This window comes from Alligator mississippiensis, chromosome 15, assembly GCF_030867095.1.
Source record: "Alligator mississippiensis isolate rAllMis1 chromosome 15, rAllMis1, whole genome shotgun sequence".
NCBI classification, from domain to species: Eukaryota; Metazoa; Chordata; order Crocodylia; family Alligatoridae; genus Alligator; species Alligator mississippiensis.
The window spans coordinates 22,573,874-22,584,538 of record NC_081838.1 but is presented as its reverse complement, the minus strand read 5'-3'; the positions used below and the strand labels follow the sequence as shown (position 1 = coordinate 22,584,538).

The following is a 10,665-nucleotide window of genomic DNA, read 5'->3' as shown; positions in this document are numbered from 1 at the left end:
GGCTCCAGAATGGAAGCAGCCAGGGTGGGGATGCCAAGAGCCCCGGGCAGGAAAGAGGCTGGGGCAGACAAGAGGGGCACAGCCTGAGAGCCAGGGAGGGCAATTGTGAGACCAGGGCTGGGACCCCGGACACCCGTTCCCCCAACACAGAGCCACTGCCTGCCCCATGGGATAGGATGGCAGGGGCAGTGCGTGCCCCAAAGGGGCTGGCCTGGGGCGGGGCATGGCCTGCATGGTGAGGGCTGGGCTGGCTGTGACCTCACACAGGAGCCTGGGCAGGACCCAGCCTCTTCAGCCAAGGGCCAGGGGCTGTGACCTCACAGAGGCTGACCTTCGACCTCACAGAGGCTGACCTTTAGGCAGAGGCCAGAGCCTGGGCCAGGACCTCAGACTTCAGACCTTTGAGCCAACAGGTCTCTCCTCATCTGGGGTCTTCCCGGGGAAGACAGCATTCACGCTGTGCTCTCAGGCAGCTGAAGTGTTGCTGTTCAGGTGACAGAGAATCTCGCTGCCTTTCCTGGACCCCTTGCAGACGACACCAAGCTGGGGGAGTAGTAGATACCCTGGAGGGTAGGGCTAGGATTCAGAGTAACCTATAGACAAATTGGAGGATTGGGCCAAAAGAAATCTCATGAGGTTCAACAAGGACAAGTGCAAAGTCCTGCACTTAGGACAGAACAAACCATTGCACCCGCAGGTGTCTGCGTCTGGAGCTATTTCCAGGGCAAAGCCATTGGGAGCGGCAAAGGAGCCGTCCCTGGTGACTCACCTGAACCAGTGCCAGCACTTGAGCAGGTAAGAGAGTGATTCCTCTTCCGATGCCAAAAATCTGGTGCTCTGTCTACGCTACCCCTGTCCAGCCACAGACACTATCTGGCCCTTGGAAAACCTTTCAGTGCAAGCCTCCATCCTTGCACCATCTCCTTCCCCAGCCCAATATCGGGGCAAGGCCGTTTCAGGGTCTTCTCCTGTCACCCTAGTGCTGCACTGACATAGAAAGGAATTGGCACATTGTGCAAAGGTCATTTCAGCATTGCAAAACCCTAAGCCAGGGCAGCAATGCCAGCCAAGGCTCAGGGCAGCATTTCCACCTCACTGGGGCAGCTCCAGTCCCTCTAGAGGCCCAGAAGAGGAGCGCTTGGGCAGGGACAAAGGCAGAGACCTCTCTAGCAGCCAGTCGGATTGGGGAGATTTCCTGGACCCAAGGAACTGTTTAGGAATCACTGTGAGCAGACAAGTGGCCCCTGAGGGCTGAGAGTGCCCTGAGCCCCCAGTGTGCAGGGTCCGAGCACTGTGTGGTGGGAGGCAAGACGCCTCCCAAATGTTCATGCAATGAGGGGGCATGGCCAGTCTGTACTCCTAGAGACCAGGCCCTCCCCGCCCCTCCCCTCCCCTCCCCTCCCGGTCCCACACCCCAGGGCTTGTAGCCCATTTCCACTTTGGACCCAGCCCCCCATTGCAGGGGAGAAGGCCAGGGCAGCACAGAGGGAGGGAGCCTCAGCCTCTCCCCACAGGCTGGAGCCGGACGGAGCAGCTGTCCTGCTGCAGCCTCTGCGGTCCCTCGCCCCAGGGTCTGCAGTGCAGGTTCCAGCACTTGACCAGCCCTGCCCAGCCCCAGGACTTCTGCCAGAGGGCACTGATCTACGCACGCTGCCCGGGGTGCCCCAGACCCAGACAGCCCTCCAGATGCTCTACCTGCCCCTGCTGCCGGAGGGACCAGGCGAATGATTAAGGATGAGAGCAGTACAGGGGAGGGGTTCCCTGCCAAGGCCACAAATTGAAGCAGCATTGAAAGATCTACTTGTCTAATTCACCAAGCCAGATAGCTGGACACTGGGGACACCAGTGGATCACTGCACCATCCGGGCTGAGAGGGAGCAGAGGGCCGTGCTTTGGGGCCTCTGGTTGTGCCAGAGGCTCCCCCTCCCCGTACAGGTTGGTGACTTGTGTCTCGGGATGGAAATAGCAGGTTCCTGCAGACAGCCTGATGCCAGGCGCTCCCCTCTTTGCCCCAGCCCTCTTTGCCTCTACCCCTGCTCTGTTCCCAGGGTGCAGCTTCCGCCCCGACCCCAGCAGATCTATGGATGTGGAGCGCACCAGGGAGGATCAAGTTGGACCCGTCCGGGCCGAGGGCGAGCAGAGGGCTGTTCTCTGGGGCTTCTGGTTGAGCCGGAGGCCCCCCCTCCCCGTACAGGTCAGTGGCTCCCCGTACAGGGCGGTTTCCCCCCAGGCAGCCGGGTGCAGGGCACTCTCCTCCCTGCCCCATCCCTGCTCTGCCTCATTCCCAGGCTGCAGCCTCTGCCCGTCCCCAGCCCTGGGCACTGAGTCCCCAGCCCTGCCCGTGGGCATCCCCAGGCGCTCTGGCACCTGGGGTGGTGAGGCCCTGCACAGCTCGGCAGTGGGATCAGGATCTGCCCAGGGCCCCGGGCCTCACTGGCTCCTCCTGTCCTGTGCCCAGGGCTCAATCATCTCTGGGGCGAGGACGAGGTCACCCCAAGCGGGGCTGTGCCGGATGCACTGGTGAGCATCAGCCTATGTGGGGATCCCAGTGGGGCCGGGTGGGCGCCTCTGGGGGACGCAGTGGGATTGGGGGATATTGTCCCACAGGGCTGCCATGCCCCTGCGGTGTAGAGATAGGCGCAGGAGGTCCTCTCGAAGGGGCCGCGGTTCTGGGCCTGCCGGTCAGAAAGGGGCCATGGCTCTGGGCCCGCTCCAAGCCGGGGCTGTGATGTGATGTCTGCTGGGTTGCAGCTCCGGAGGGTCCGTGCTCGCCAGCCCTCCATGGCGGACACCGTTCCCTGGAGAGGCACCAGCGGGAGCCCTTGGAGGAGGCCACTCTCCAAGCCTGATGTGAGTGCCTGAGCCGGCCCTCCCTGGACTCTGGTCATGGGCATCAGAGACAATTCCCCTGGCTTGGCGCCGCAGGAGTCCCTCTCCCCGTGCGGGAGCGCTGGCCTGAGGGCTCCTCCCTGCTTGTTTGGGGCTGAGACAGGGAAGAGGGGCTAGAGCCCCATGTCCTGGGTGCCAGCCCCGTGGTGTGTCCAGGGCACCTGCACCCTGGGCTGGGACAGCAGGTTTCTTCTTCCTTCCATCAGATTGATGGACGCCGTGGGCACCAGGGAGGATCGTGCTGGATCACTGCACTGTCCAGGCTGAGAGGGTGCAGAGGGCCGTGCTCTGGGGCCTCTGGTTGTGCTGGAGGCTCCCCCTCCCTGTACAGGTTGGTGCTTCTTTTTCCAGGATGGAAATAGGAGGTTGGTCCCTGGCAGCCTGGTGCAGGGTCTCTCCTCTCCTCCCTGCCCCAGCCCTGCTCTGCTCCCTGCTCCATTCCCAGGGTGCAGCCTCTGCCCCTGCCCCCAGCCCTGGGCCTGTACCCCAGGCCAAAAGGCACCATCCCTGGCCTTAGGGATCCTCAGAGGTAACGGCAAGCAGAAGACTCAGAAGAGGTACAACCCCCCAGCCCACCCCGGAGCTGTGCAGCAGCCCAAATCAGCCCTGTGCTGGGCTTGAGATTCGCAATGTCCCACTTTGCTGCAGCCTCTGAGTGTGCTTGCAGTGGCAGGTGGGCTGTCCAGGGTTAGGAAGTGACCATGGGATGAGGGAGGGGTCTTGGAGCTGGAGCTGAAGCTGCCACACAGGATGGTTTAGCTGTCCCTAGCTTGGTGCTGTGCACCCTCACTGGGTCCATCACGTGTGTGGAGCTGGGGTCTGTCTGTTGTCGTGGCAGCTGTCTTGCCGCTGCAGCTGAAGTGCTTGGGTCCGTGTCAGGTGGGGCTGGTCCGGGGTCTCACGGGCTGGTACTCACCATTCCCCCATAGGGCCCTTTGGGCACAGAGGTGGCCGTTTCGTGCTACTCCCAGACTTGGGCCATGGGGGATGAATGGAGCCTCCAAGCCTGTTTCAAGCTGGACAGGGGTGGCTCTGGGTACAGTTTTGAGCAGGTGACAGGTAACGGCAGCCCCTGGGCAATTCAGGGGTGGTTGTGCCATGGCTCAGGGTCCTTCCAGGTGCAGGAGAGCACTCTGGCTGCTCCATCCCATAGGTTCCCCACTTCCATGTTCCCAGGAATCCCGACGCTTGTCTTCGCTCCCAGAAGGGGAATCATGGCCACTTGTGGCCAGCAACAGCCTCTTGTGGGCAGGGCTCCTTTGCTCTGGGAACCAGGCGGTGCATGTCCATTCCTGCCCTGCTTGTAGTGGCCTCATGGACAGCTGGGCAAGGGCCTGGAAAGAAGATGTGAGCTCTGCCAGGAAGGGGAGCGCATGGGGAAGAATGTGTGTGAAAGGGGAGACCAGGCTCCAAGCGTGGAGGACATGGGGAGGTGATCTCTTGTGATTCCCCCGAGCCAGCAAGCAGGAAATAACCTGGGACCCCTCACGTTGTTCTAGGTCAAGTGGACAAAATGGCAAATCCAGGCTGCGGCTGGACTCCATTTCCTAGCAGCCCCTGTCTGTGTGGCTCCTGGCAGGTCTTCATGGAGACCCCAGGTGCTCAGGGCCATGACAGTGCAGGGTTGCAGAACTGGGCCTTGGCCCCAGTCCTGCACTGTCATGGACCAGCGATCCCGGGGTCTCTATGTAGACCATCCTGCAGCGAAGTGGGCAGGGCACACAGCTGGGCGAGGACCTGCTCCGGGTCTGCGGCCAGAATCTTGTGGCAGTGACAGCACGGGGCCGGGGTCAGGGCAGAGCTGCGGTCTGCTGTCTGCATGCCCCTGTCCGTGGACCCCGCACTCATCCCGAGCACTGGATCACGGCTCAGCCCCAACCCCGGCTTCATGCTGTCACTGCCCCAAGATCCTGGCCCTGCCCACCTGTCTCACTCCTGGACACAGCCCCATCCCCATCCCAGCCTCTTGTCTATGTGTCCTGCCTGCGCAGGTCCCACCCCCTGTAGCGGGTGTGGGACAGATGGGCCAGGGTGCCTGGACAGCAGGGCTGGGTCCAGCAACAACAGCCACAAAGAGCCACTACTACAGGAGCTGCTGAGGCATGGAGACTGTCACAGGACAGATCCAGCCCAGGGACCAGATTTTGCCCACCCCTGTTTTAAGGCGAGGAGGTGTGGGAAGACCAGGGGTCTGCAGCACTGCCAGAAGCTGGGAGCAAGGGGCTGCCCACCCAAGCAGGGCTCCTGGAGTCAGCCAGGCACCACACTGCCATCATCGCAGCCCGTGCAAATGTTCTGAGCAGTGACGGGGGCTGTCGGACATCAGCGCTGCTCGGGGATCCCTTTCCCAGTGCCTCTGAAGAGCAGCAAGGAGGGGGTGTGGCTTTTCGTGTGTGCAGATGTGAGCTTGTTCTGCCCGTGCAAGAAGCTGAACATGCCCATTGGGACTTGCTGCATGTTTGCACCCTGAGTTCATGGTGGGGAAGGAACAGATACCCACCATGCCTAGGAACGAAGATGCCGGTAGCTCAGCAACACCTCGGATAAGCACAGCAGCACCCAATGCTTTCCAGCTGACCCAGCCCCGGGGAAATAAAAGCTGATGCAAGCAGTTGAGTGGCTCACCCTTCATTTGGGTACTGTAAATCAGGGTGTCAGACTCCCACCTCCCACTTAGGCCTTGTTGACTGTGCTAAGCACTCCCTGCTCCCTCGCACTGCAGTCCTGCCCAGGCAGAGTCCCCAGGCAGCCGGAGGCTGGCCAAGGCCATCTGGGGTCATCTGTGCTGCAGCAAGGGTGAGTTCTGATTAAGTCGGATCTTTCTATTTGGGCCGAATCAGGGCCCACGTAGAAGCCGATGAGCTGAAATGGTGCCCCAGTGCTCCACCACAGTGTCGCAGGGCACTGCCAGCATTTGGGCATCTCCCAGAACGCCCTGCTCCCAGGAGCCAAGCTGGATCACGGGGGAGATTCTCAGAGAGCATCAAGACAGAAGCGGTTCAGGGTAGAGCCAGGGCAGAGGTGCCAGGTTCATGGACATCTGTGTCCAGCTGCTGTGGGCACACCTGGGTGTGCTAAAACAGAGCCAGTGCAACTGGTGTGGGGTCTGCATGGCCCAGTTCTCCGGTGCTGGGCTCTCATCCCGTGAGTCACAACTCCCTGTCTGCCCCATAGAGCTGAATGGTGTGGGTCCTGGTTGGTCTCAGCTTCATGGCAGGGCCTCTGCCCTGAGCCTCTTGTGCACTGGGTGTCGAGAGAAGGGAGTCAGGCAGAGGCCCTGTACCCACCCCATCACAGAAGGGGCCTTGCCATGGCCATCCTCTGGCTCTGGCTCTATGTGGACCATGGCAGCCTGAGGAGGTAGCCCATGGGCTGAGAGCTGCTGCTGCACTGCACCTGGAGTGCTGCTGTGGGAAAGAAAGTCGTGAGTTCAAGGGAACGGCATGGAAACCTGCAGAGCAGGGTGTGGGGAGACAGACAAATGGAGAAGGCACATATATGGATTCACAGTCATGCACGGGACCCTTCCACCGCCCGACCTGGGGCCTGAGGGGAATCAAGCCCTTGTTGGTGCCTGTTTCCAAGCAATGCAGCCAGGTAGAGGTGATGTTCAGACTCCCGTGATCATCTCCAAGCTGCTCAGTAGGCCTGTGTGAGTAGGCAGCTATTTGATCTGGCTTCGGATCCGGCCGCTTTGGATGCCAGGGATACAATCTGGAGCTCCAGACTGGATTCCTGCTTCAATCCAGCCAAAGCGGCTCTGAAGTGTCAGAGCTGCCTCGGAGATTTGGCCATAGGGTATAATGAGGAATCAATGAAATATCTATACCTTTGTTGTTTTTGTCTGATTTGGATGAAACTTGCAGGGGTGGTAGGCTCTGCTGAGAGCTGAAGCCTGCCAAGTTTCAAGAAGTTCGATGCAGGGGTTTGGGGGGAAGTGCACCTCAAGCTGTTGAAAGGCAAAACTCGTGACACAGATGACCCTGTGTGTATTAAGGTGCAGCAGGATGAAAACTGCAGGGATGGTGGCCCCTGCTGCAGCCACGACGCCTGCCAGCGGTCGAGGAGATCGGTGCAGGGGGGTCCTGGGGCCCTGTACCCCTAGCTGCTCACAGACAAAACTCGTGCCATGGGTGTTTGTGGGACTGACTGTGTGAGTCTTGGGGCAGTTGATTATCTGTATTGATTATTTCCTGTCCTTAGTCCATGGTTTAGTAGGTGTTAATCCTTTCTAATTAACTCATTAATGCCTAAGTAACACCTACAAAACCACAGACTAAGGAGAGGAAAGAATCAATACAGACAATCAACTGCCTCAAGACAGAGACAGTCAGTTGCACAAGCACCCATGGCATGAGTTTTGTCTGCTAGCAGTTCGGGGTGCAGGGCCCCAGAACCCAACACCCCTGACAGCTGGCAGGCTTTGTGGCCTCACCAGGGGCCACCATCCCTGCAGCTGTCACCCCGCTGTGGTGTAAAACATACAAGTGACATGAGTTTTGCTTTTAAGAATTTGGGGTGCAGTCCCCGCGAACCCCTGCACCGATCTTGAAACCTGACAGACTTCGTGCTCTCAGCAGAGGCTACCACCACAGCAAGTTTCATCCAAATCAGATGAAAAACAACAAAGTTATAGATATTTCATTGATTCCCCATTATACCCTATGGCTGGATCTCCGAGGCGGCTCTGAAGCTTTTCCAAAGCGGTTCATAGATTCATAGATTCATAGATGTTAGGGTCAGAAGGGACCTCAATAGATCATCAAGTCCGACCCCCTGCATAAGCAGGAAAGAGTGCTGGGTCTAGATGACCCCAGCTAGATACTCGTCTAACCTCCTCTTGAAGACCCCCAGGGTAGGGGAGAGCACCACCTCCCTTGGGAGCCCGTTCCAGACCTTGGCCACTCGAACTGTGAAGAAGTTCTTCCTAATGTCCAGTCTAAATCTGCTCTCTGCTAGCTTGTGGCCATTGTTTCTTGTAACCCCCGGGGGCGCCTTGGTGAATAAATCCTCACCAATTCCCTTCTGTGCCCCCGTGATGAACTTATAGGCAGCCACAAGGTCGCCTCTCAACCTTCTCTTGCGGAGGCTGAAAAGGTCCAGTTTCTCCAGTCTCTCCTCGTAGGGCTTGGTCTGCAGGCCCTTGACCATACGAGTTGCCCTTCGCTGTACCCTCTCCAGGTTATCCGCATCCTTCTTGAAGTGTGGCGCCCAGAATTGCACGCAGTACTCCAACTGCGGTCTGACCAACGCCCTATAGAGGGGAAGTATCACCTCCCTGGACCTATTTGTCATGCATCTGCTGATGCACGATAAAGTGCCATTAGCTTTTCTGATGGCTTCGTCACACTGCCGGCTCATGTTCAACTTGGAGTCCACTAGGACTCCAAGATCCCTTTCCACCTCCGTGCCACCCAGCAGGTCATTCCCTAGGCTGTAGGTGTGCTGGACATTTTTCCTCCCTAGGTCCAGCACTTTGCATTTCTCCTTGTTGAACTGCATCCTGTTGTTTTCTGCCCACTTGTCCAACCTGTCCAGGTCTGCCTGCAGCTGTTCCCTGCCCTCCGGCGTGTCTACATCTCCCCATAGCTTTGTGTCATCTGCAAACTTGGACAGAGTACATTTCACTCCCACGTCCAAGTCGCTGATGAAGACATTAAAGAGTATCGGTCCAAGGACCGAACCCTGCGGGACCCCACTGCCCACACCCTTCCAGGTCGAGACTGACCCATCTACCACGACTCTTTGGGTGCGACCTTCTAGCCAATTCGCCACCCACCGGACTGTGCAGTCATCCAAGTCACAGCCTCTTAACTTGTTCACCAGTATGGGGTGGGATACCGTATCGAAGGCCTTCCTGAAGTCCAGGTATACGACATCCACCCCTCCTCCTGTGTCCAGGTATTTCGTAACCTGGTCATAGAAAGAGACTAGGTTGGTCAGGCATGATCTGCCCGCCACAAACCCGTGCTGGTTTCCCCTCAGCATAATTTGTCCTGCCGGGCTCTCACAAATGTGAGCCTTGATAATTTTTTCAAATACTTTACCAAGGATGGAGGTGAGACTGACCAGCCTATAGTTGCCCAGGTCCTCCTTCCTCCCCTTTTTGAAAATGGGGACCACGTTAGCCCTTTTCCAGTCCTCCGGGACTTGGCCCGTGCGCCACGAGCGTTCGAATATTCCCGCCAGTGGCTCTGCAATGACGTCGGCCAGTGCCTTCAGCACCCTCGGATGGAGCCCATCCGGGCCTGCCGACTTAAAGGCATCCAGTTCTTCCAAGTGACTCTGCACCATCTCAGGATCTACGCATGGAAGTCTGGCGCCTTGCTGCTGCCTCTCTACACCCCCAGTGAGAGACTTGTCGTACCCCTCGCTTAGGAACACTGAGGCAAAGAACTCGTTGAGGAGTTCAGCCTTGTCCCCTCTATCTGTCACCAATTGCTTCTGCCCATTTAGTAGGGGTCCTATTCCTCCCTGGGCCTTCCTTTTACTCCCTATGTATCTAAAAAACAATTTCTTGTCCTTTACTTGGGTTGCCATCCTCAGCTCCATGGTAGCTTTGGCCCGCCTAACTGCCTCCCTACAAGCACGAGCAGAGGAGGTATATTCATCTTTAGTGATCTCACCCTGTTTCCACTTTTTATGTGCTCCCCTTTTGGCCCTTAGGCTGCCCTGGATTTCTCTGGTCAGCCATGGAAGCCTCCTGGCCCCTTTCCCTTTTTTGCATCGCTTGTGGATCGTCTTGCTTTGTGCCCGAAGGATTGTTTCCTTTAGGCACAGCCACCCTTCTTGGGCTCCCATCCCTTCAAAACTCCTACTCTGCAGTGCGTCCTTGACTAATCGCCTGAGTGCAATGAGATCAGCTTTCCTAAAGTCTAGCACTTTCACCCTACTAGTTACCTTACCCACTCGCCGTCTTATGTTGAATTCTATCATAAGGTGATCACTGTCTCCCAGATAGCTACCGATTTGGAGGTCCCCTATCATGTCATCTCCCGTTGCCAATACCAGATCCAGTATGGCATTCCCCCTAGTGGGACCATACACCTCCTGTGTCAGGTGGAGGTCCTGTATACAGGTTAGAAACCTGCGTGAGCGATGGGACCTTGCTGTCTGCGTCTCCCAGCAGATGTCCGGGTAGTTTAGGTCCCCCATGACTACCGCCTCTTTAGCTTTTATGGTCTCCGAGAGTTGCCTCAGGAGCCCCGCATCTATTTCTTCCCCTTGGTGTGGGGGTCTGTAACAGACCCCTACCACCAAATCCCTTTCTCCTTGCCCCCCATGTAGCCTAACCCACAATCCTTCTACTTCCTCAGCCTCGGATTCTGTCTTGATGAGGGTTGATGTATATTGCTCACTGACATAAAGTGCAACCCCCCCCCCCCCCTTTCTTCCCCGACCTGTCCTTTCTGTACAATCTATAGCCCTCAATATGTACCGCCCAGTCATGGGATGAATCCCACCAGGTCTCTGTTAGCCCCACTAAGTCATAGGTGTTTAGTGTAAGCAGGAGCGCTAGTTCATCCTGCTTGTTACCCATGCTCCTAGCATTAGTATATAGGCACTTGAGCCCTGCGACTGGCGGCTTTGCTGCCCCCCTGCTCCCAGTCCCATGGGGCCCATTGTTTCTTACCTTCTTGTTCCTTACCTGTTCTGTTGTGCTGGCCTCCCCATGGCTTGCAGGTTCCCAATGTTCTCCTTCTTCAGGCTGGGCTGTCCTTGTGGGTGCCACATGGTTTGGTGGTCCACAGCTTCCCCTGCCCTCATACTCCCCTG

At 57.8% G+C, this 10,665-nt stretch overlaps 1 protein-coding gene across 1 annotated transcript; it reads left to right on the top strand.

Moving 5' to 3' along the window:
* Positions 1-223: 223 nt before the first annotated feature.
* LOC109283036 (uncharacterized) lies at positions 224-5,472 on the top strand. The gene is made up of 8 exons (XM_059718328.1): positions 224-235; positions 698-795; positions 1,819-1,935; positions 2,049-2,194; positions 2,459-2,520; positions 2,752-2,850; positions 3,096-3,220; positions 4,389-5,472. The coding sequence occupies exons 1-8, from the start codon at positions 224-226 to the stop codon at positions 4,438-4,440; spliced, it is 711 nt and encodes a 236-aa protein (XP_059574311.1). The 3' UTR covers positions 4,441-5,472.
* The last annotated feature ends 5,193 nt before the right edge of the window (positions 5,473-10,665 follow it).